This window comes from Equus asinus, chromosome 18 (genome assembly GCF_041296235.1).
Source record: "Equus asinus isolate D_3611 breed Donkey chromosome 18, EquAss-T2T_v2, whole genome shotgun sequence".
NCBI classification, from domain to species: Eukaryota; Metazoa; Chordata; class Mammalia; order Perissodactyla; family Equidae; genus Equus; species Equus asinus.
Window position 1 is genome coordinate 40,515,641 of NC_091807.1, and position 25,532 is coordinate 40,541,172.

The 25,532-nt window shown below is 56.0% G+C and overlaps 1 protein-coding gene across 7 annotated transcripts; it reads right to left on the minus strand.

Moving 5' to 3' along the window:
• Positions 1-110: 110 nt before the first annotated feature.
• LOC123278215 (integrin beta-2-like) lies at positions 111-25,339 on the minus strand. 7 transcript variants are annotated; one of them, XM_070488992.1, is made up of 17 exons: positions 25,088-25,339; positions 16,805-16,865; positions 16,322-16,410; positions 14,549-14,729; positions 13,767-13,970; positions 13,203-13,373; positions 12,703-12,917; positions 12,416-12,571; positions 10,808-10,903; positions 8,428-8,517; positions 7,276-7,416; positions 5,605-5,792; positions 5,209-5,453; positions 4,819-5,038; positions 3,832-4,037; positions 875-1,039; positions 111-611 (listed from the first exon to the last, which is right to left on the minus strand). In XM_070488992.1, exons 1-17 carry the CDS (start codon positions 25,322-25,324, stop codon positions 565-567), a joined length of 2,712 nt encoding a protein of 903 aa, XP_070345093.1. In that variant the 5' UTR covers positions 25,325-25,339; the 3' UTR covers positions 111-564. The 7 variants fall into 7 exon arrangements, with proteins under 7 accessions (XP_070345093.1, XP_070345095.1, XP_070345094.1 ...); XM_070488994.1 differs by lacking the exon at positions 13,767-13,970; XM_070488993.1 differs by lacking the exon at positions 875-1,039.
• Positions 25,340-25,532: the final 193 nt, after the last annotated feature.

Below are 25,532 nucleotides of genomic sequence, written 5' to 3' on the forward strand. Positions count from 1 at the left end.
ACACACAGCCAACAGAGGAGGAAGGAGAGAAGAGAGCCCGAACCAGCATCCGCAGTTGACCCTGCGAGTGTGTAGAGCGTGGGGAGGGGGCAGAGCCCAGCCTCCGTGGACAGCTTCCACGAGAGTTTTATTGATCTTTTCCTATAAACTTGATTGGGGAACACTATAAACAATGGGATGTAATCTTACACCGTGATAGGTTCAAATAGAAATAAAATTGCACCGCCTTTAAACAGACGCCATCCTGATTTTTACACAAGAAAACACGTATTTAACCTTATAAGACTCAAGCAATTCCTTTTTGAAGTCTCTTTGAAAAGGTCGTAGGTATCAGAAGGGGAGGCTGTCTCTTCTTATGAGCCCATGTAGTCACAGGGCCATACAGTCATTTGAGGGCAGAGAAAAGCATAGTGGATTTTTGGTTAATGGGTGAAACTGTCAAGTGTCATAAGCCACATCAGGAGGCAGGTCACATTCGGCCTGATGGAGGGGTGTGGTGTTGGGTGGTCCCATCTGAGTGGTTCAGATGGCCTTGTTCACCAAGCATCCTAACTCTCAGCAAACTTATGGTTCACGACTGTCATGGTGGTGCTCTTGAAAAGGGGGTTGCCCTGGTGAGAAAAGCAAACATGACTGTCAGTGCAGGGGAGGAGGAGCTGGGAGCGGGGTCACCTTCCCTCGGGTTCTGGCCCCATTGGCAGAGCTTGCCCACAGCAGCGTGCACTTTGAGGATGAGCTCCAGGGTGGGGAGGGGGACAGGTATGCAGCCTTTGGTGGATGTCCACCTCCTCCTTGGTGAGGGGTTACCCATGGCAAGGAGGATGCACCCCTCTTGGTGGGACCAGTTACTTCACCCTCGGGGACGACCACTCACTTTGTCCTACTGGGACTTGAGATTCTCCCTCTTGAAACCTGTCCTCCCTCATGTTGCTCTGGTGGTTCCGGGGTGTACAGATGCACAGCAGGAGGATGACAATGAGCACAACTCCCCCCACAGTGCCCCCGACGATGGCAGCGATGTTGGGGCCCTCCACGCACTCTGAGGTAGGGAGGAAGCACACGCATACCAAGTGTCAGGCCCTCCCCGGCTCACTCAGCCCCATGTGTGCCCCATCCCAGGTCACTGCACAGTGCTCAGCTTCCTACTGCTGGACTCACAGTGACAGGAAGGTGAGCAGAATGGGCAGGGACAGGGCAGAGCTGGGGACAAGGCAAGGCCTTGTGGTGTCAAATAAAATCTGGCCCTTGTTTACAAAGAAAGTGGGGCCCTGTTTGCTGGCTGACCATGGCAGAGCCTGGACGAGAACTGGCTGTGACCAGGCCGTGAGCTCAGGCGACATGGAGGGCCTGTGCCCCACCTGCCCTCCTGGGGTTCCCGTCGCCAGGCGGGGGAGCTAGGAGCAGGTCTCAGCCCTGCAAGGGCCCTGGTGGACTGCTGGCCCACGCCTGGTGTCGTCACCCAAGTGGCCAGGCCTCCCAGCCCTGTGATCCGACCCCTCAGCCTCTGTGATGGGAACGGGTCGGGGTGCAGAGAGTTCGTGTGCCGCACACACCCCTGGGCGCTCCTTGTCTAAAGCCCTTAGTTCCTTCTCGTCGTGGGTCTGTTTCCCCTAAGTCCCAGAGACCCACACATGCTTTGTCATTGTCACCCAGTGAACCTCGACCCACCCAACCCTCCCTACCTGTTGGGGACCTTTGGATCCTCCGCCTGTCCCCATTCCTCCTGATCCCCTCCCCATGTTCCATCCAAGGGCAGGCTCTGCCCACACCGCCCCCACAACCCCAACCCAGCCCACCCCCACCCATCTCCACTCTTCAGTGCCTGGACCTCGAAGCAGCCCCTCGTAGGTCTGCGTCCACCCGGCCCCTCAGGGCTCTGCATCCGGCTTTTGAAAACACAGTTCAGCTGTGCGGCTTGCTCTTCTGAAACCCTGCTAACAGTCCTGGTATATTTGGAAAGAGACGCAAATGCCTCCCGGGACTCACTGAGCCCCATGATGATCAGCGCTGGGTGCCTCTGACTGCACACCCTGTGTCCCGTCTGTCTGGACACTCTTGTTCTCTGGTCTCAGCTGCAATGTCTCCTCCTCCAAGAGACCTTCTGACCTGTGACCTTGGGGAACACCCCACCCTGCAGTCATCTTTGTACCTCATGACCCCAGCCACAGCCTCCTGCCGTCTTGGGCACTGGTGTTCTGACATGTTGGGGAAGGGTGCCCCCCACCTTGGAACGTGAACCCTGTGAAGACAGGGTTGGCATCTCTGAGTCCTTGACCATTACGGGGCCTCATATAGCCCTGGAATCCAGGGGACAGACAGGCTAACAGCGTTTGGGAAACCCCAGTGCCTGGGCTTCCCGGGTCCCTGGATCCCCTCCCCAGGGCTGAGTTCTGAGCAGGAGGATTCTCACGCCCGTGGGTGATCCTGGTGCAGCCATCGGTGGACCAGCCCTTGGGACCTGTGGCTTATGAAGTGAATAAGAGAAACCTCAACTAAATTGGAGTCTGGAAATCCTGCAGGGGACTTCTCACCCCTATGACACATGGGCAATTACACCAAAAGGGAGAAGACATAACTTTGCTTCTTGGAGGGGAAGTACAGCTGCTTTACTACTGAAGGAAGACTTCTCTCCCAACCAGACAACAGCTCAGCCAATGAGAAATGCTGCAGCTCAGCCAGCTCAGCCAATGAGAAACACTGCAGCTCAGCCAGCTCAGCCAATAAGAAACACTGCAGCTCAGCCAGCTCAGCCAATAAGAAACACTGCAGCAGGGCCAGTCCGGTGGTGCAACAGTTAAGTTTGCAGGTTCCACTTTTCACCTGGGGTTTGCCGGTTTGGATGCTGGGTGCAGACATGGCAGCGCTTGTCAGGCCATACTGTGGCAGGAATCCCACATGTAAAGCAGAGGAAGATGGGCACAGATGTTAGCTCAGGACCCATCTTCCTCAGTGAAAAGAGGAGGATTGGCAGCAGTTAGCTCAGGGCTAATCTTTTTCAAAAAAAAGAGAAAGACTGCAGCTACGCCAATAAGAAACACTACAGCTCAGCCAATAAGAAACACTACAGCTCAGCCAATAAGAAACACTGCAGCTCAGCCAATAAGAAACACTGCAGTTCAGCCAATGAGAGACACTGCAGCATCTCAGCCAATGAGAAGCACCACAGCCCAGCCAATGAGAAACCCTGCAGCTCAGCCAATGAGAAATGCCACAGCCCAGCCAATGAGAAAACCTGCAGCTCAGCCAATGAGAAATGCCACAGCCCAGCCAATGAGAAACCCTGCAGCTCAGCCAATGAGAAATGCCACAGCTCAGCCAATGAGAAGCTGCTGCCACCCTGAACTGCTACTTTCCCCCAGTGACTTTCCTTTAGATCAGCCCCTCCCTGTCCCCCTTTCTCTATAAAATCAGTCCCCTTCGTTCTTCCCTGGATTTGTCTGTGGTTCACCATAGTGTGCACGTGTCAAATTGCAGCTCCTTGGGCTATTCCTAGATAAAGTCATTTGCTTTATTTGCTTTTAAAGTTGACAGGCTTTAAGCCTCAGTCAACCATCAGGGGGAGATAACCAGCATAGAACCCGTAGGCACCCAGTTGGGTCCGTCCCCTGATTGGAGCAGCACTACTGCAAGGGGACAAGCCATCCTTGCCCCTCAGCACCCCAATGTGAGGTCACAGCCATGAGGGAGAGGCCTGGGGGTGGGAGGACCATGTCCTGGACGCTCGCCTGACCCTGCCCGGCAGGCCCTTCTGAGTGGACAGAGACCCTCGCCACCTCTGGAGGCTTCGTTCCTGGAACTCTGGCTGCCATGTCCTGCCTGGCGGGGTCTCACCTCGTGTGTCCTTCACGTAGATGTCATAGCTGTCCCACCCGTCCCGCTGACGCAGGGTGTAGTTCATCCAGCAGCCCTCTGAGTCCCGCTCTTTGCATGGCCCATTCATTGGAGGGGCTTCCTGCAGCAGCCTCAGGCTGTCACACTCCTCAGGGCAGGTCTTCTCATAGGGGCCCTTCTTGAATTTCAGGCACTTGGCACAGGAGCTGCGGAGGAGCAACCACGTGAGCGTGTGTGCAAGAGGGTGTGCACACACATGCAGGAGGGGGCACTCACAGTTCTTCCCAATGTAGCCAGCGTCACACCTGGGGTGGGAGGGATGCAAGGGCAGGGCCCCTCCTGAGGGGTGAACAGGTGTGTGAGAGGGTCTAGTGCTGTGAGAGGGGGTGAGAGGAGTGAGGGGTGAGGGAGCAGGAGGAAGTCAGGGGGTGTGAGAGGGTGTGAGGATGTGAGGAGGATAAAGGTAAAGGGAGAGGGTGGGTGTGAGGTGACAGGCGTGTTAGGGTTTATGAGGGTGTGGGGGGGTGTGAGGGTTTAAGACAGTGTCAGGGAGTCTGAGAGGTTGTCAGGATGTGAAGCGGTGTGAGAGGGGGTATAATGGCTTGTGGGTGTGAGCGGGAGTGAGAGTGTGAGCATGTGCTGGAAAGAATGTGAGAATGGGTGGGAGGGGTCAAGGGTGTGTAAGGGTGTGATGGGGGTGGCAGTGCAAGGTGTCAGGGCACCGTGGGGGGCTTCCATGGTGCTGGGAAAGGAGTGGTCGGGGCGGGCTGTGGGAACAGGGATGGGGCTGTGGGGACCGAGGGGAGGTACCCAGGGGAGTGAAGAAGGGCGGATTCCCTGGGACCTGGAAGCCTGCAGGGTGGCCCCAGGCTGGCCCACGACACCTGGGTCTGAAGGAGGCCACAGGGGTGCAAATGGAAGAGGGCCCCCTGCCAGGCTCTGGTCTTCCTGGGGTGACAGCTATGCTGTACTGAGCTGAGCACTCACATGTAGCGGACACAGGAGGTCGGGCAGCCCGGGCAGTCCTGGCAGAGGGGAGGCTGGTAGCCACCGTCGCACTCGCACACGTTGCAGCGGCACTGGCCCCGACCACTGCACTCTATCCCACGCTGGTCCAGGCAGCCATCGGTGGACCGCGGGCACTGGCACGCCGAGCCCTCGAAGCCCTCCTTGCACTGGCACTTGCCGCAGTTGCAGGTTCCCCGCTCTGGAAGACAGGGGATCGTTGCAGACTCGCCCTCGTCCCCCCAGACCAGCGACCTGGCCCTCTGCCTGCCCAGACCTGCTGCTGCTCTCGTGCGGCTGAAGGAGAACCCCAAGGGTCTGTCTGTCTGCCCGTCTGTCCCCAACGTCTGCTGTCTGTCCCCTCGCACTCACTCTCGCCCCCACAGACTTGGCCGTCGTAGCGTTCGCAGTTGACGTTGTCGCACTCGCAGAACTGCCCGAAGATCTCCTTGTTGGGCACGTCGCTCTTGTGGCAAATGCACTGCCCGCACACGCAGTCCCCCAGCCCCGAGCAGACGAGGGAGTTGCTGTCCTTGCGGCAGCTTCCTTCCAGCTCCTGGCTGCTCCGGCCCTGCGTCTGGCACTCACAGTTCTTCCCAATGTAGCCAGCGTCACACCTGGGGTGGGAGGGACGCAAGGGCAGGGCCCCTCCTGATGATGGTGCGGGACGCTGCTCCTTCCTCTAGGACCCCAGGCCCTGGGCTGGAAACAGCTGCTCCTGCTCGTCTCGCTGCCCCTGGGGTGGGGTGCACCCTGCGCCCGACTCACCTGCAGATGCCGCACTCCACGAAGCCCTTGTCCCGGCACAGGCTGCGGTCCCGGCTCATGTCGCGGCACTGACACTCACACTGGGGTAGGACCTGCACGGTCACCGTGTCCGAGAAGCCCAGGGCCCGGATGACAAATGACTGCGCCTGGACGCACTCGGTGGCCGTGACCTTCACCTGGAAGGTGATCTGTTGTGGAGAACAGCAGGGCTCAGGCGAGGCTGGGACACTGGGGTCACCCTGCTCCCATCTGCTCAACCAGCAGTCTGGACATGGATGCCCCAGGGCTTGCGGGGTGAGGGCGGGGTCCTTGGCCCCCAGCCTTGAGGGCGCCAGCCTCTGCAGGGGCCCCAGATGGGAGTGGATTGAGGTGGGGGGAGGGGAAGAGCACGGACACTCCAGGATTCCCCAGGACTTGGGACTTGAGATGAGAGAGGAGAGAACGAGAGAGAGCTGGAAACTCAGAGGCATGATGTGGGAACAGGCAGCAGCAGGCCCGGTGGAGCCCCTGGTGCCCCCGCACCGCCATCTCCAGGCTGGGGGCGTCTTTAGAGTACCTTTATCACACATGCGTTAAAAGGGATTTTACAGTGGCTTTGTAAAGGACATACACTTCATCCTTAAGTCTGGCTGTTAGATGCCAGAATCCCACGGGAAGTCCTAGGATCTGGATCTGGAGTTGTGTACTGACCCTGGATAGGAGGGTCAAGATCCTGCCAAGAGGAATCAAGTGCGACAGAGCAGAGTCCCCGCCTCCCCTGCACACCGGAAGCAGCTGCCAGCACGGAGCTCCAGGGAGTGCGGTCTCAAGAGCAAAGCAGACCCCGAGTCACTGTAGGTGAACCTCCACAGGTGCTGAGCGAAGGACCAGAGACGTCAGGAAAGTGTGTAAGAGGCAGTCAGCCAATCACAAGATCAAGTGGATTCCCGTGTGCATCACCCAGTATGAGGGGGGATATGTTGGTAAAAGTTCACATGCAACATTTAGTGAGTAACGTTTCTGAAGGAATTCCAATGTCGTATTATGAAATGCAGCGATGGGGCCGGCCCTGTGGCCGAGTGGTTGGGTTTGCACACTCTGCTGTGGCAGCCTGGGGTTTCGCCAGATCGGCTCCTGAGCGTGGACCTAGCACCGCTCATCAGGCCATGCTGAGGCAGCATCCCACATGGCAGAACCAGAAGGACCTGCAGCTAGAATATACAACTATGTACTGGGGGCATTTGGGGAGAAAACAAAAAAGAAGAAGATCGGCAACAGATGTTAGGCGCCAATCCTAAAAAAACCCGTGAAACTCAGGGAAACCAACCCAAACCAGCATGTAGTGTGTGGAAGCAGGCCCTCCTTAGCCGCGATGGGCTGTGTCCAGCGTCTGCCCCCAGGGCGCACTGCCGTCCCCTTGGTGGTTCCCTCCGCACCAGGGGAGTCTGTGCTGACGACTAGGATGCCCTGTGCCAAGGAGTGTGGGCGCTGCCTGCTCCTTCCTCAACAGGAAGACAACAGCTCACACAGGGACTGTGGCCGCCTGAGAGGATTTGAAAGCAAGGAAACTGGACCAACGGGACATTGGCTCCTGCCCCTTGCTTGTCCCCGCACCAGGCTGTCTGCCTGGGTGCACATCCTTCTAGCTGTCACTGGGAGAGAACCTTCCAGAAGTTCGGGTTGGAACCTCACCCGGTCGCTGATCCGGACATTGTCGCAGTCCCCTCTGGGCTGGTTCACATTCGACACCCCGTTACTGCAGAAGGAGTCGTAGGTGACCCTCAGGGTGTCAGGGAGGGTGCCGTGCTCCAGAAAGACTCTGGAGGAGAGTTTCTGTGGGCAAAGAACAGCTGCCACAATTAGGGAGGACCTCCCGCTGTCCCCTGGCCCTTCCAAGCCAATGGCTTGCACACCTGTCATCTCCCTCCCTTCACCCACACGCCCACTGAGAGCTGGGTAGGTGCCAGGTCCTGTGCTCGGTGTAGGCGGTGGTGGGGTTACCAACGCCACCCCCCAAGACAGGCCCCCGAGGAGACTGACATGGAGAAAGATCACAGCCCCTACCCCAAGGCGGGGCTTGACCCTCCCACTCACCACTGACTCCCCAGTGCCTGACACAGAGCAGGAGCAGGAAAAACTGTGTAAGTGAATGAGAGAGAGTGAGATAGACGGGTAGAGACAGGGACACAAAGAGACAGACAGATATAGAGACACAGAGAGGGAGAGACAGAGAGATAGAGAAAGAGGGAGAGACAGAGTGAGACAGAGAGACAGAGACAGAAAAAGATAGAGATACATAGAGACAGAGGAAGAGAGAGATATGGAGAGACAGAGATAGAGAAAACAAAAGATGGGGAGACAGAGATATAGAGAGAGAGAGGTGGAGGAGCCAACGATGGTGGCACCATCGAGTGGAGACGGAAACCCCCCAGGCAGCGGCTGGAGGCCAGGAGACCTGCTTTGGGGCTGGGGGCTCTGAGTGGGTGCAGAAGCACAGGGAGCTTCCTCAACAGGCTGTAACTTAATTCAGCGGTGTCAGCGTTTACCCAGGACCCCCAGCTGCGCCTGGTGAGGCTACCAGGACCCTTGGCCGAGAAGGGGGCCTGGTGCTCATGTCGGGGAAGACGCGGCTGAGGGTCTGGGGTGGCACATACCACGCCATCAACCAGAGAGAGGACACAGCTGGCCTGTGGGAAGTGCGAGGGTCAGTGTGTCCAGAAGGCCTGAGGGCGGCACAGGAGGCAGGGGCTCTGCTCTCCAGACCACCCTTCTGTTGACCTGCAGTGGGGAGGGCGTCTCTGCTGTCTGCCCAGGACCCCTGCCGAGACACCCCAGAGCACTCACCTCGTAGGCGGCCTTAATGAGCTGGACCACGTTGCTGGAGTCGTCCGACAGCTTCCCGACTTCAGACTTGGGGATGATCTCGGTGAGCTTCTGCCAGGGAAGAAGACCAGGTGGTCACGGCTGGATCTGCGGCCACAGAAAGCTCAGCTTCCCCTCAATTTCTAATGCCCCGGGGGTTTCCTTCTGTTTGCACGTGGCTCACACAGCCCCCACCAGACCTCTGACTGTGTTTAGTTAACTCAGCACGAGGTCAGTGGTGTGCTGGTAATGCTTAACAACCAGTTCTTGGGAGAAAGAAAGCCCTGAGTTGCAGGGTTTCTCGTTTCCTTGGTTAAATACTCCACCTTCGTGGATTTCGAGCAATGACCTCACTGAAGGCAGAGCTAGGAAGATGTGCCTCGAAACCGTTCGACAGCATCCCCACCATGGAGAGGTAAAAGGCACAAACCACCCTGGGGCATAGGTAATCAAAAAATATGCCAAAGCAGTCAGGTACGGAGGAGCTCTGAGCGCTTCAAGCAGTTGATATAACTGAATTTCAGTAATGACCGTGCTAACCAGCAATCAGACAATCGGCTCTGGCAGGCCAGGGCCAGTGGTCCAGGGATGCCGCGGGTGGGCAGTCCGGAGCACCTGCAATGCAGACAGGCCTGGGGCAGCCTGCGGGAACAATTGTGCCCATCCTCCCCCACACCCGCCTTAGCTGAGCTCAAGGGTCACGCCATCTTTCCCGAAAGACTGCAGCGTCACTTTGTCTTACGGAGCTGATGGTCGGGTCCTGTCCTGCCCCAAAGTCCTTCCGTGACTCCCCTGAATGGTGTCCAGTTACCCCCACAGAGCTCATGGGGACGGTCACAGCCTGGGCAACAGCCCCCTAGAGCCTCCACTGCCCACTCCCCTCGGTCCCAGCCTGGGGACAGGCCCTGTGACTCAGGGAGGGTGGGCTCCTGCACGTCCTGTCCTGTCCATCTGCTCTCCAGTCCGTGCAGAAACGGGTACCGAGGAGGGTCCAGCGTCTTCCGTCCCTACAGCCTATGGGTCTCCTTGACGCCCATCTCCCAGGAGCCCCGTGAGTGGAAGTCAGAGAACTAAGGCTCAGAAAGGCCTGTGACCTGCCCAGGACACCGTCCATCTGCGCTAGTGGGGGTAGGGTTTGGAGTTCAAGTCTCCTGTCTGCAGCTTCCTCCCCAGCACCACACCGTCTTCTGGAACACAAATCCTGCTGCTGATAACAAATTACTGGGACCTATGATCCTGGGAGGAGGGGACTGCCGTGTCCTGTAACAGAGTTGAGGACAAGGTGGCTGTGAGGCCCTCACCTGCTGGTGCTCACGGAACTAACGTGGGCGGGTGATCTTTCTTCAGGGGCTGAGTGGAGCCACTGTCCACGGGGCCTGGCAAGCTCCCGCTGCCCACCCAAGGGGGTCTCCCGGACATCTGCCTCCACTCCCTCCTCTGTGTCCCCCCACAGTGTCTTGTTCCCACTCTGGAGGGCAGGAACTGCTGGTCTCACCGTTGGCCCCCAGGAAGCGCCTCCGGCCCCATGGGCAGCGGCAGCAGCAGCCCCCAGCCCGCAGCAGAGAGGTGCACAGGATTTAGGGAGGGTGAGGGCCTGGAGACTCACAGCCCATCAGAGCAAACAGGAGACCGGCACGCCACATTGCAGCAGACGAAAACACGGAAAGACAGCACATCTCACACCAACACAAGAGTGACCGAAGAGAAGGAAGGAGGGAGGAGACACTGCCCTAGGAACAGAACGTTCCCCTCCCGAGTTTCACACTACAGAAGAATTTGGTAAGAACAGTGATTCGGTACAGCGGGATAGAGCCGGGCCCCTGAGGCAGAGAAGGAGGAAGTGTCTGCTGTAAAAGTGTTGGTTTCCGCGGGGAGACAGCCACTGCAGGGCCCAAGGCTCCTGTGATGTGGGTGTGCTGCTCGAGAAGCGCACCAATATCCGCTTAAGGCTGGGAGCCCTCCTGTGGGTCCTTGGACTTCATTAGCAGCGTCGCACTCAGACGCACAGGATGTAAGAGGAGAAAGTTGCCCTAAAGCGCACAGCAGCTTCTGCTGACCCGAACACAGCACAAAGCAGAAAGATCCCGGCTAACACCGCAACACACGCTGTTACCGTGACTGAATGTCTTGGACAGAAACGTTCCTTCTTTCATCCCCATGTAAAGGTCACGTGGCCCAAAGAGGCCTCGGGCTCCTCACCTGCAGTGTTCATGCCTGAAACCCGTGCTGGCCCACGTGGCGGACCCACTGCCCAGCGCCCAGCCCATGGAAGCAGAGCTCAGCCTGTGGCAACGCTGGGTTTCGTTCTCATTGGCTGAAATGCCCCATCCCCCATGTTGCTCAAGACCCCGACTCCACTTACCTCATAGGTTTTCACCATTCTCTCGGTCGCAGCAAAGATAAGCTGGATGTGGTTTTCAGCCAGTTTATGGGCCAGCTGGCGCACCGATGGGTGGTCCTGAGAGGAGACACAGGTCAGGTGGCCCCAGAGGTTGGGGACAAGCCATCAAGGCTACTGACCCACTCCTGCCCGACAGAAGCAACTGCCCAAGGCCCAGTGCCACCCATAGGCCCATTCAAATGATGTTCCCAGTGCATAAAACAATGAGATTATAAGGGAAACTGATGAGACTGAAGCACAGTTAAGAAAGTATTAGAGGGGCCTGTCTGGTTACACAGTGGTTAAGTCCATGTGGTCTGCTTCAGCCGCCCTGGGTTCACGGGTTCTGATCCTGGGTGGGGACCCACACACCACTCATCAAGCCATGCACTGCTGGTGTCCCACATACAAAATAGAGGAAGATGGGCCAGATGTTAGCTCAGGGCCAATCTTCCACAGCAAGAAATAAACAAATAAACAGGAAAGTATTAGAGGTAGTGTTGTGCTTCTTGATCACCGCACTGAAAGGGAGATCAAGCGGCCAGGAACCGCTCCCAGACGTCCAGGTGGAGAGGACAGTAAACAGACTGTGAGGTGTCCCCACTTGAGGGGTGCTGGGGAGATACCCCTCCTCCTACTGGGGCGGACCTCAGATACGGCCCCAGCACCCACTCTATTTTCCTATTGGAAGCACACGCTCGCCTGCAGGCAGAGGTTCACCAGAACCTCAGGTGTCACATCTCCTGTCCAGGTCATGGATCCCTCCTGTTATCCAGCCACAGCCCCAGAGTCTGTGGGCTCCGGGTGAGAACCCCTGAGGGGTCCCATCTCTAAAGTCCTTTGCGGCCCCCACAGTTTACAATTCCAGGGCACAGACATCATTTCACAGGAGGGGAGGGCAAACTCCCGTGACAGGTGGTGTCTGCCCGCCCGGTGCCATTAATACAGCGCCTCTGCCCGGGGGAGGAGACCACCACACAACAAGCCTGTCCTCGCCCCCAGCCCTGGGCCCCTCCCCTCACCCCTGGACTCCCAGCTGTGCTCCCTCTGCCGGCTGGGAGGCACCACATAGGAGGGAGCTGGGGGAGGTGGAGGACCCGGGGGTGCCTCCATCCCGGCCCCTGTGCCTGGGGAATCTCGGAGATGAGACGGGGTTTGAGAGGGCAGGGTGATGCCCCAGGGGTAGGGACCCCAAGCCCATGGTGAGTTTGGGGAGGGCAGGGGAGGCCCGGGCTGCAGCCTGGGGGCAGCAGCTACTTCACAGGCCCAGAGCAGGGGAGTGGCTCCAGCCAGCGTCCACAGGGCCTGTGTCCAGTCTGAGGAGGGTGGGCGGCTCAGCGGGCGGCCAGCCCACGTGGGGCTTGAGAGACCTAACACTGCCCCGCTTGGGGCTCCGCTGGTTCCCGCACAGATCTGCTGTTTAGATCGAAGGAGGGAGCCCCGGATTATAGCAAGGTGGCTGTAAGGACCCTGGCCTCCCGGCTCCCCGGGGCAGAGCCACAGACAGCCCCGGGATTCCCCCCACGGCCCAGGTGTTTCCCCCTGTGCTGTGTCCACTCCCTCCCAGGACACCAGGGATGTGGCACTCACGAATTCGTTGCTGCGTTTGTACGTGGTGTTCTCCAGGTGGCAGCGGCTGTCATTGAGGGTCAGGATGGTGCCTAGCTTCCCGGAGCCCGCAAAAGGGAGGCCATTGTCCGTGGCGAACACCAGCAGCCGCGTGACATTGCGCCAGCCAATTTCCTCCTGAGCAGAAGACAGCGGGGTTACCTGCCTCCGTTTCCCCCGTGGGGCCCCCACAAGGAGCAGAGGAGAAGAGGTGGAGCTTGGCATGGGGACTGAGCTCGGCATGGGGACCAAGGCGGCCAGGGCCGTACCGGGCACGCAGCCACTTGCATCAGGGCGTGCAGCCCGTCCCGGGGGGCGTCCCGGTGTCCAGAAATCAGCTGCTTCCCGACCTCTGTCTGGAACTGGTTGGAGTCGGTGAGCTTCACCACGTGCCTGAAGGCGAGTGGGGGCTGGCACGCCTTCTCCTGGTCGGGGCACGGGTCCTGCATCTTCTCAGGGTGCGTGTTGATGAGGGACCCTAAGCCTGAGGCGGGGGCAGGATGAGTGGGAGAGGCTTGTGGTAGGGCGTACCCGTGAGCCTTGGGTAGCCCCCAAGGGCAGAGCCTCGGTTTCCCTACCTTGAGCCAGCCATGGGAGAAAGCAGGATGGCTTGTGGTGTGTGTGTGTGAGCAGGAGTGGCCTCGGTGCGGACACCCCCGGAGACACTATGTCTTGAGCCCCCAGCGCCCGCCCCTGGGACGTGAGTGGGTGGAGGTGTGGGTAGCAGGGCGGCTGGGATTCTGGGCGGGACTGAGGAGCTCGGCCTCACCGATGTGGCCTGACTCGGTGATTCCCTTAAGGGCCTGCACTAGGTTGCCCCCCAGCTTCTTGACGTGGAAGAGGTCATTGAGCATGGGGTTGGACCGGTCCACGAGGTAGTACAGGTCGATGGGGTAGCCCTCGGCCCGCTGGAAGTTCACGTTGAATGCTGCTGCCTGACCTGCCGGCAGAGAGGGCAGAGAGTGAGGGTGTCTGGGGGCACAGACACCCCTCCACAGGTCCCGAAGTCCTCATGACTCCCGCATTCTCCGAGGCCAGCGGGTAAGACACAGGGCGCCCAGTTAGATCTGAACATCTGATCGAGAACCCTTTCCCAAGTAGAAGAAGGTCAGGCCATACTTCCATCAAGGTGTATTCCTGGCTTATGAAGCATGGTTGACATTCACATCTACCTGGATCTACCCGCAAGCCCGTCTCCGTCAGCAGCCACCAAGCAAATCGACCTGTCCCAGACAGGCCTCCCCTGGCCTTGGCGGCAAAGGGCCCCCGTTCTCCCCGCCTCCCCTCGCTTTCTGTTTATCATTTGAATCACAACCTGCAGTCATGTGGTTACCTGTTCCTGTGTCAGTACAAATGGCCCGTGTCCCTGCCCCAGGACGGGGCCTGGCACAGAGTAGGTGGTCAGTAGACAGGTGATGAGCAGATGGACGAGCCGGGGAGGGAGGGGCGAATCCAGGCCCTCCTGCTGGGCCCACCCTCCAGCCTTCAGCTCCCCCTGGGCTGCCCTTCACGGGACGGTGTTGCAGGGCAGGCCCGGCTGTGGGAGGCCCAGCCCAGTGCTGATCAAGCCAGGCAACCACATTGTCCTGCTTGCTTCCCACACCCGCCTTCCTGAAGGGTGTTTCCGGGAGCCCTCACAGGGAGCTGTGTCCTGAAACAGGCTTCTGTGGTCAAGCCAGTTGGGGAAATGCGGATTTAAACAATACTAAGCTTGCTTGGCTGGAGGACTTCTCAGAGCCTTTACTCTGCCAAGAGTACCTGGCCTTCTGAGAGGGGGTGGAATAGTGTTTTCCACATGGTTTGTTCTCCCTTTTAAAGAAGGACACAGAGAACACAAGGAAAAAGAGAGACCAGGCACCCAGCCAGGACAGCGGGTATGGCGGCATCCTCCTGGGTCGGAGAGGAGAGGGCCGTGGGGGAGCTCAGACTTTGGTCTCGAGGTTCCCAGCAGTCCTGGGCCTCAGCTGGCCTACCTTGCTGTCTGACCTGGACACATGGACACATGCCCATCGGTTATCCCTGGCGCCCCAGAGCAGGGCTGTGCTCCTGGCTGGACCCCCACCCAGAACAAGAGATCACAGGTGCCAGCTCACCCCCAGCTGAGGCCAAGCCTACCTGGTCTCAGGTAGACGGTCACTTTCTGTGGGGACAGCTGCTTCTGGCCTCCCTTCTGGTCCTGCTGGGTCTCAGCAATGCTCCTGGGGTCCATGATGTCGTCAGCTGCACAGCCCTTCTGTAGCAACTGCTCCCGTGTGTCACAGCGATGGGAGTCGGGCTCCCCTTGACGGGTGAAGTTCTGGGGCCAGAGGGAGTCAGGGGTCAGGAGGAGCACAGAGGAAATACCAGGGGCCCACTGTGGGTGCTGAGTGAGGCTGAGCCTCCTCATTTTCACCCAGGACTCAAGACAGAACTCCCTGTGGGAGACGGGCCTGGGCGCTGGACAGCCAGCCAGGATGAACCCTGCCTCCCAAGAGGGTGACCCGCCCCCATGAGGGCTCCCAGATCACAGCAGAGCCTTAGGAGAGGGCAGGTTCCTCCCCACAGCCTCCAGCAGCAGAAAAGACTCAAGAAGCAACATCTGCAGCCCCAGGCTGACCGCCAGAGGGGATGGAACCCTCAGCTGGCCCCCGAGCCTGGATCAGCCTGGGCATCACCTGGCATCCGGCCCGCACTTTTCAAGCCCTTCATCAGCAGAACCTTTGTTGGAGGGAGCAGCTCTCTCCCCCAAGGGAACCTGTGTGTCCCCTCTCAGCCTGCGTGGCAGCCCCGAGGTACCCTGGGGCCCCCAGGAATCCTGGACCACAGGCCAGGGCTCTGGGCCAAGCTCCTGGCAGTTCAGAGGGAGCCGGCCCAGAGAGGAGCATGGGGGTCCTGGGTCCAGGGCGCTTTCCTCGTGACCCCTCTCCCCGCGTGGAGGCCCCGGGATTCTGACGTGGCAGGGACAGAGAAGGGGCCCCCTCCTGGCCAGAGGCTGCTGTGTCCCAGGGAGGGCGAGCTAACACTACGGAGGCTGAAAGGCACAGCTACATCTCTGCTTCCTTTCACAGACGGGGACTCAGGAAGAGCAGCGCAGACACGCGAGGCTGGCTCGGTGCCGAGGCCATGGGGCCCGCGAGGCGCCGGGGGAGGGGGCGCACCTCCTGAGCTGCCTCTGCTTGTCTTCACTTTGGAACCCTGTGAGTGCTGTACGTGCTCAAGAAACAAAACTAAGTCAGCGGAATGGAGAAGGACGACCCTACGCTGTACTCACAGAGAAACAAACGAGCCACCGTGTTTCAGATGAATGTGATGAGCTCACGCAGGGAAGTGAGGAGTCCACCCCGACATTTCCACCCCCGGCTTGACGAACCCGCATCAAAGGAGAGAGGACACAGACCGCACCCAGTTGTGGCATGGAGCGGCTCTCGACTCTGAAACCACTTTGTGGGCGTGGGTTTGAAAATGAGGAAATGTATGCGGATGTTGGGAGCCAGGCTTCTCAGCAAGGAGAACCAGGAGCCCTTAGAGAAATGTCTGATTCTATGGCTGGGGACAGGAAAGTGCTGATGGGCCTGGTGCATCCCGCTATTGCAGAGAGTAAGAGAGTGCCCCCCAAATTATGATGGGGTGTGCCAACAGGCCCCAGCGCCAACCTGAGGCCTCCCAGTGGCCAAGTCTGGAACAATTTGAGCATGAAAATGACAAGATGGTAGTGACAGATTATATACTACCAAATAAAATAGAAATCTGTGCGTCCATGCTGGAGAGAGAGAGAGATTGATGGGGGTAAGGAAAAACCTGGTTCCAGAGGCAGAGAACAGGGGTCCAGCCCAGGAGGTGGGAAGGTGGGAAGGGCAGGCCAAGTATGAGGACCCTCAGCTAGCTGATGCCATCCACCCTGGCTCTTACCAGCTTCTGACACCAGGTGCAGCCAGGCCCTAACTTGATGCAGTCCCAGCAGGTGCTGACCTTGTATCCGATGCATTCCTGGGAGAGGGCTGGGAGCGAGACAAGATGGGCCCTGTGAGCCGTGGCCAGCAGCACCAACCCTCCCCACACAGAGAGCCTGTAGGCACTGGGGGGCCTGAGACATGGATGGGGGGGTGAATGGACGGTGAGGCCCTCATGCAGGGTGGGTGGAGAAGGAGAGTCAGCATCAGGACAAGGAAGGATGGGAGGAAGCCAGGGAGCATGTCCCCTCCAGGCTGCTCCCTGTGGGGGCCTCCACGTCAGCCCCACACAGAGGGGCAGAGTGTGGGGAGACAGGCCTGCATCTGGGACCGGCTCCCCAGGCACAGTGTTTCCTAATCTGCCCCCAGGATCAGAAAGGATCCCCAGGAGAATGGGAGGGCAGGCCCCTTTCTTCAGACCCGAATGTTCTTCAGAACTCACCGGACCCGAGGGAGAGCAGACCCAGCAGGGTGAGCAGCAGGGAGCGCTGGCACAGCATGTCCTGTGGAGGGAAGGCGACGTGGTGACAGGGCCTCGGACCCCAGGCTCTTGGGGTGGATCGTCCATGGTGCTGAACTCCTCCATGGCAGCCTTGAGACGCAGAGCCAGGAGGGCCCTGTCCCTGCTGCCAGGGGGCGTTCAGCACCAGGGTCAGGCCGGCTCGGGTCAGTGTCTCTGACAGCCCTGCACCAGGGCTGCGGGGCAGCGTGGGCGCACAACTCACGCCTGCTGAGCCCACAGGCCTCCAGGGAGGAGCAGGGAGTGGGCCTCCTGCCAGTGACACACGTGTGTGCTCATACATGCACACACTGCACACACAGATCCCACAAACATGCACACACCAGACACATCCACACGCACCACACTCCCACACACATCACAAACTCGTGCACACACGCGCGCACACACACACACACACACACACACGTCTTATTGGTTCTGTTTCTCTGGAGAAGCCTGACTAGAAAAGATCCTAAGATAGGTGCCCCAGGTCCAGGGAAAGCTGCTAGAGATTTTCTTTTGTTTTTGTTCGTGTTTTTTGGTGAGGAAGATTGTCCCTGAGCTAACATCTGTTGCCGATCTTCCTCTTTTTGCTTGAGGAAGATTGTTGCTGAGCTAAAATCCATGCCAGTCTTCCTCTACTGCATGTGCAATGCCGCCACAGCGTGGCTTGGTGAGTGGTGTGTACGTCCGTGCCTGGGATCCAAACCTGCGAACCTGGGCTGCTGAAGCAGAGCACCTGAACTTAATCACTCGGCCACCAGGCCAGCCCTGAGAGGGTTTTTTAACACCTTGGAGCCCAGGTGTGTGGGCAGAGCCGTAGTTTCATGATCCGCATATTCTGGGGGCATCGAGGGCACTTCTGCACCTGTTTCTCAACCCCCTGCGTCAGAGCCGTGTGGTGGGGGCCTCACACTCCCTCCCGAGCCCACATGTCGTCCCTCTCAGAGCTGAGGCACGTGTGGACATCTGTGCTGAGCAGGGGACCCACGCGAATGCTCATGCAGAAGCCAGGGCCTGCTGTCTCCTTGACTCCCCAGGCCCTGCTACTTGACTGCTGGGAGGGTGGGCGGCCTGGACACCCTCAGGCTTCAGAGGAGGTAACTCTGGGCCAACAGGGAGGCCTGCCCGGTCACAGGCTGGGCAGCTCCAGGACTTGGCTGCCTCACCACAACTGTGCCTGTCATGTCACCCCGATGCCCACTCCCCAATGGCGGAAGTGACTGGAAACCACCTGCCCTGCCAAGGACTCCCACTCCACCGACAGGCTGCCCTGCTAGGAGAAGGCCCTGGAGAAAGGGGGCTGCAGGGGCTCTTTCCTGGCCTGAGGCGCACAGAGCAGCCCGGCCCTCGTCTTCTGGCCCCTGGCCCAGCCTGGTGGGGCTCTGGCTGTGGCTGAACACCAGCTCCCGCAAGGCTGACTTTGTGTGAAGCCCAGGAGTGAACTTGAGGCCTGGTCCTAGCGCCCAGGGCAGGTGATGGGCAGCCAGCATTGCTGGGACCAGCAGGGGCTCAACATCACAGGGCCCCCTGAGACTCAGGCTCCCTGCTCCTGCCCAGCTGCTTGCTTCCATTCCATGGGGGGTCAGCAGAGGCCCGTGATCGGGGCCTCAGCTCCCCAGTCAGGCAGGGTCTGGGGTGAGATGATGAGAAAATCAACACTCCTGTCTGAAATCCAGTTCGTGGAAAGGAAAATGGACAGTGACGATAGTCAACATCCTGGTTTTGGCCCACCTGGTGGGCGTCCCCTGACATCACCAAGAGATTGCCCAGCACCCTGGGGAGAGTGCCTAGAGTTGAGGGTTCTCAGTGTTCCCGGGCATTGTAATGGTTTTCCTGGGGAAATGTCGTTTGATCTAAGTCCATCTTAGGCGGCACCCTTGAAGGAGAGGATTCTGAACCTCTAGGGAGACAATGGAATGCCTTCTTTGATTGGTACGCAAGAGTCTCTAAAAGACAAAGTGACTCCAGAAACAGCTCTGAAAGGATCCTTACAGCATGCAAATAAAAGTCATTAGCAGATGTCTTTGGCCATCTGAACAAGTAACCTTAACTTAGTCCATCTGTCAGAAGAACAATTTGGATCCAGCTATTCCTTTGAGCTTTGTACGTGGCTAAAACTGTTTTAAGTGAAGGCTATGAGATCCCGCTCTGTGCCTGCCTGGAGGTTACGTGTGTCTGTGTATGCACGTTATAGAGAGGTGCTATTTCTCTACCCCTGAATGGTATTGCTAAAAGTGATTTGTGAAAGAGCTCTATTTCATTGGCTTGATAGTACACAAGTGCTTATAAGAACTGAAATATAATAGAAACTAATCCACATGCCTTTCAGATTTACATGATCTGGGATTAATCTTTACTAAATAAAAGCTAGCTTAAGGTTGTAGGTTTTATTGAAACACACGTCTTCAGAGTTATCAGTGCTGAATATAATGCTGAGGTGCAACTTTCATTCTACCTGGGTTTATTAAGTTCATGTATCTCTGTTACAAACTTTGTCAGTAAGAAAAAAGATAAGATAAGATGATAGCTGAATGCTTCAAAGTCACGTGAAGCTTTTGTGAGTAATCTAAACATAATTGTTGGGAACAAGTGACTTAGACAGACGAACACGGGTAAGAGTATTGCGGTGCAATAAGAATGTTTTATGGTATGTACGCTTGAAAGTATAGCTCCCAAAATCTTTTTGGTAACTTGAAACTTTAGAGTTTTGCTAAGTTAAATTAAATGATGGGACTGCATTGAGTATCTGGGTCGTGTTCCAAACTAAATAACATACTAAAACATTAATTACCGAACATAGGTTTATCTACTTTTGGTTTCCTATTGAAGGAAAACTAAAGATAAAACTAGGCCTATTAATAAAAATGTCTTGTGCCACATTAAAAGGTTGTACTATGAGAAAATATATTTCTAGGAATTAAGAAATCCATTCTAAATTTTCCAATCTAAAGAATGCAGGCATAACAGGCTGTTTATGAATGCTTACTTCTTAGTGAAAGTTTCTAAGGGCCAAGAATTCTACCCAAGATATGTCATGATAAACCAAACATCTCCATAAGCAGGCAAAGTCAGATGTGTGCTTTGGTGAAAGAAGGTGTGAGGAATGGAAATACATTTCGTTGAGGGAGAAGAAAATAATTTCGTCGCAAAGAGAGGCCAGTTATTTCAGGCTGGGAAAGAGGAAAACAAAGGACAAAATCTGAATGTAGGAAGAAAGTTGTAGAAGCTTTACAGGAAGGAATCTTGGGAGAAGAGTTTTACGCATGGTCAGTACTGGCTAAGATCGGAATGAATGAGTTTTAATATCAAAAATAAGTTGATGCAAAATTACAATTTGGCTTTCTTCTCTGTTCTAAGGACAAAGTTTTCTTGGGCTATTTGTTTTTGATAAAAGATTGTGGAAGCTTCTTTACCTTTTAAGTAACACGCCTAGAAAACAGAGATTTTGGTTTTTACCAAAATAATTCCCTCTGTTTTTGTTATCAGGTCTTTAATTACTTAGGAAAGCTAAGCCTTCGTATTAAAGGGGTTTGGTTTTGCTTATAATTATGTAACCTTTGTAATTTGCCTTTGAAATCTTTTCTAGGGTCAATAGATAGAATGTTATCACTTGTAATTCTAGCTACTATGTACAAATGCATGTCACAAAAATACCCAAATTTCCTGGTCAATTGCATTATAATGAACCCTCATCTGATGCTTACTCATTGCCTTTTTTCTGAAGTCTTTTGTCAGTTACAGACGGCTGTTTTTTCTATCCTGATGCCTTTTCAAATATATTTCATCTCCAAAGAGATTCAGGGAAAAGACTTTGACAAGTACTCTGGAATACAGACTTTTGATAGTTTCAAGATCCTAACAGTGAACTGGGCAAGAATTTCTAAAACTCTAATGGCATACTGGTTGCTTTAACATTTTGTTTCCCAGATGTAAAGGACCCCTTTTCCTCCTCTCCTCTAAGCTAGCTATAACTTACAGCAATTGGGCACAGTGTGTCTTCACAGCAAAGGCTGAAACATTTATCTTTTCCTCCCTGCCTGACCCCTCCAGAATTCAGCAACTCTTAGATATTCTTTTCATGACAATATAAGTATTTGCATAAATTCAGTGAGAATTGTTTCTCCTCAAGACAGGACACAACTGGAAATCCTGGCTAATATTTCCAAGTCTTTGACTAGATTATCATGTGCAAGAGAGACGTACACAGATCCAGAGATGGGGAACTGTTGAAAGAATCAGCCTAGTAGCTTGCTTAAAAGGTTCCAGCAAAGCAATCTTAAAAAAAAAAAAAAAAAAAAAAAAAAGAGGTTATAGGGTCAGTCACTATTCTTAGTGCATTTATATAAATAATGAGACCATGTTTAATATAAAAAAAGTAATTTTACTATGATAATAAAAATGGGAGTAATTGTGGCCAGAGAAATTATGTTTGGGCCTTTGTAGATATTAAATTGTAGTCCCATTAATTGTCTTTAAGGTTTAGTTATATACCTGTAAGCTGGACTGGATCCTAAATTCTTCCGGTTTCCTTACATGTCTGGCTGTGATCCTCCAAACTGATGTTTCCAATTTTCCTGCCCTTGAAAGCTCCTTGGAAGGGACTATACTAGGCGCTCCTCACTACCCAGATGGCAGCCAAACCTCAGGGACTCGAGCCTTGGGTGCACATCTCACAGCTGAGGGAGGCTCCCCCTGACACCTAGTCCTGTACAAACACTGGAGATCTCCAAGTCAAATGGACCAGGAAGACGAGCAGCCGACACCCGGGCAGACAGCGTTCCCAGGATGACGGGACCAGGCCTGCACAGCCTCTTCCCACTATTGTTTCTGACTTTATTTTCTCCTTCTCTTTCCTGGAAGGACAAGGCTCTTGCCTGCATTTCCCAATTCCTTGTGAAAGTGGGAAACCTGCTTGGCTGCTGGATTGGCCACCAGAAACTCGGTCTGCCCAAGACAATAACGACCCCTTAGTTCACCCTGTGAGCAGTGTCACTGGGATTCCAAATGCCATTGTCTGTTTAAAATGTTCCACAGGCCCATTTTAGAGAAACGGGGTGCTAAACCCTCCTAAACTCATTCCTCGCTTTAACTTAACCCAGGCTTGGGAGGGGAAAACAAGAATCTTTGAGTACTTGTATAAAACATTCTGTGGGACTGCCTATGTAACCCCAGCCATTTGTAAATTTCTTGATATACCCATATATTTAGGCAGACTCTCAGTGTGTCACCACATAATGTCTGAGCCTTGGTGACATAAGCTAACGCCTCTATACCAACAAATGGGTGTGTAGATACTATCACTTAGAGGGAGACTTACGTCCACCCTCTGGGTACACCTGCATGTGTGGAAGTTTTGGAAATGGCCCTTGTGCTTTATGCCTTGACAACGGGAGAATAAAAAGACAGTGTGGCTTTGCTGTATTCACTGTCCTATATTCTCTACATAACCAAACAGAGGCCTCTCGCTGGTCTGTCCCATGAAACGTCTATAAGCACCTGAAATGAGAACTCCCAGGAGGCCTGTGTGACTCTGGCTTTGCCCCGTGGGAAGAGCTTTTTTCCAGGGGTCAGAGTGAGTCCCGTGAACAAATGGTCAGGATTCTCTCCCGGACTCTGGAAGAGTTGGCCGACTCCACAGCCAAACGGTTTCAGCTCAGCAATCGTCACCTAACTCATTGGCCATGGTGGTTTTGGTTAATTGTATAGCCCTCGATTATGTACTTGCTGTGCAAGGAGCCATCTGTGCGATAGCAAACACCTCCTGTTGCACATGGATAAACGCCTCTGGGGAAGTGGAGACACAATTGCATAACATGAGAGAGCAGGCACATTGGCTGCAACAAATGTCACCTAACAACCCACTGTGTTTGATTTGTCCAGCTGGTTACCTTCGGGTCTGGGCTCCTGGTTTGGAACCGTCCTGCAAACTGCCCCTATAGTATTGCTCCTAATCCTACTCTGTGTAAAACGACGTGCCCAAGAAGGCGATGCTAGCTCAGTGCTCGGGGATGCTTTCAACACTTACGACCTTGACGAAACGTAGACTTGAGATGGGAAGTGCCTGGGTGCTCTCCTCTTAACCTTCCCTGTTACTCCCGTGGCCTAAATGGTTTCCAACCACTGTGCACTTTCCCTCCAACATGGGACACGCCAAGGAGGAAAGGTCCTTCCAGGCACCGAGGGAGAAACCGCTAGGCGCAGAGAGCTTGACTGTTGGTCAGTGATGCTTTTGGAGAAAAGCCTTGATCGAAAGGGAAAAACTGAAAATTGAGGAGAAATCTCCATTAAACTGGAGTCGGGAGGCCTGTAGGGGCGCTCACACTGTCACATTGTCAGTTACACCAAACAGGAAGAGACCAGGGCTGGCATCTCCCACCACTGACCTGCCCAGCAGGAGGAGGGAAGAGTTCTCTCCTCACCTGGCAACAGTCCAGCCAATGGGAGGCTGTAAAATCCCGCCAATGAGAAGCCTCTACACCTTGGACTCCAGGTTTCCCCCAATGGACCCTTTGTTTGTTGCCGCCCCTCCCAACTCCTCCACTCCCTATGAAAGCAGCTCCCCCACTTTGTTCTCCACATTGGCCTGTGGTCCCCAGAGCATGCTATCCCAGGTCCCGCTTCCTCTGGCTAGTCCTGAATAAGTCATTTTGTGGCTCAAACAGCAGGTCAATTTGCTTTTTAACTTGAAACTGTAACCTCACAGAAACCCGAAATGGGCTCCACTGAGCTGGCCCAGCCCTCGGTCACCCGCCCCAGGTCACCTGGAGGTCAGGCGTCCACAGAGTAAGGCCCTGTGGCCCTGCTCAGGTTGCCGTACCGAGCTGTGGGCTTGGCCACTGTCATGGTCGGCCCTTGTCTCGGGACCTCATGCAGGAGAGGGACTCCAGCGTTCTTACACGAATGCAGGGTGTGCAGGGGTGTGGGTGGGGTGCCCGATGACAGGTCCTCGAGACTCAGCCGTGGCAGACTGCAGACGCTGGTAGAAGCGGGGGTCCCTTCAGTATAGACCGACTGGGGCACTGATGAGCTCCCAGAGGTTTCTCAGCAGCTCTTCTCTGCCGATTCCCACAGATGCTGTGCCCTCGGTGAAGGGAGGGCTCGCTCTCCCTCCCCCATCACAGCTGCCCCTCCTCCTCCCACCCTGGGGTCCCAGGTGCCTCAGAGAAGGGGATCTCTGGGGACAGCCTCGTCAAGTGGGTTCAGGGACTCTGGCCAGGCTCAGCAGTGCGGGATCCCAGCCCCTGGTCAAGGGAAGAAGGCAGGGGTTGGGTGCCATGGGGAGGTGGAGACAGGGAATGGAGGTGGGTGTAGCAGTGTCCAGTGGGATCCAGGTGGACCCCAGGGTCCAGGGGTGTGGCTCCCGTCTCCTCACTCCCAGAAGACCTTGAGACAGGCCCCTGGGAGCCTGGTTATGGGAGGTTTAGGTCACACACCTAATGCCTGTCCCCCTAAAACTCAACTGGTGCACCTTCCAGAATCCGAGAGAGCCAACAGACCACCATCAGGAAAATGCACCACGTCCATGTTCACACAACACGTACTCACATACACCGTGCACCCTCCCACACACACACACACACCCCACACACAAATGCACCTGAATGCTCTCATACACACACATACACACAAACTCTGCTGGAGGACAGACCAGCACAGCCGACCTTGGGGGCATGAAGACAGGAGGGGACTGACCCACGCAGGAAGAGGAAGGTGCAGCTGGGGAGGCCCCAGGAGCCATCCTGGATAGCCCTGGCCACTCCCGGTCCCACACCGACCAGCCAGGGGTCCCTTCTGGCCCCCGCAGCCTCCTCCTGGCTCTGTGGGCCCTCGAAGCCCACACATCACCAGCTCAGCAACTGTCTGTGGCTTGTCAGCATACCCTAGACCCAGGAGCCAAGGTCTGGGGTCTCTGCCATGTCCTGCCACCATGATTGGTCCCATCCCCCTACGTTACTAAGGCACCCAGGGCTCTGCGTGGTTCTGCCCACGGTAAGCACAGCACTTCCCCTCGCTAGACCTCGGTAAAAGGAGGCCTGGAGTGGACAATCTGAGGGCAGGTGACATGGACCAGGGCCACCAGGGCCCCCTCCACGGCTGGGCCACTTGGAGCTGCTTCCCTTGGGAGAGGCAGCAGCCACTCCACGGGGGAAGAGCTGCAGGGCTGAACTGTTCCCCTTGAGAACAACGAGCCTGGACACAGAGGAGCCTCTGTCCACTCACCCCGCTTGATGCCCCGGAGACCTCAGCGGGGGCGTCCCGGCTGGGCTGGGATGGGCTTCGGCTCTGCTCTTTACCAGGCTGCTGCGGAAGGTCTGGGAAGACACCAGCCAACCAGAGACGCCGATGCTGAAGGCACACTGCTTCCTGTTCTAAGCCAGCAATTCGGAGGAAGGAGTTACGTGTGGCTGATTGCACCAAATGTGGTCCATGAGCCCCAGCCCCTCTGCCCCCCGCCATGGCTCCCGAGGGAGGCACATCAGAGGAGCAACCACACACCTGAGAAGGGGACACACTATTCATCACCCACCTTCACAGGGAGAAGCACAACCGTGTGAAGAGAGGAATAACTAATGGGAGCAGAGGCCTGTGGCAGCCCCGAGGGGCTCACTCACACGCCAAGTGGGGGCTGGCCCCACAGGGCACAGAGAACCACGGAGGGCAGTGC

Bases quoted from the DNA above. Each gene is read 5' to 3' on its own strand.
- LOC123278215 (XM_070488992.1), bottom strand. From the start codon at position 25,324: ATGGCGGGGGGCAGAGGGGCTGGGGCTCATGGACCACATTTGGTGCAA. The intron at 8,518-10,807 runs GTAAGTGGAGTC...CTTCCCTGGCAG, and splicing joins GAATGGTGAAAACCTATGAG to AAGCTCACCGAGATCATCCC. The intron at 5,793-7,275 runs GTGAGGTTCCAA...TCTCCACAACAG, and splicing joins ATGTCCGGATCAGCGACCGG to ATCACCTTCCAGGTGAAGGT.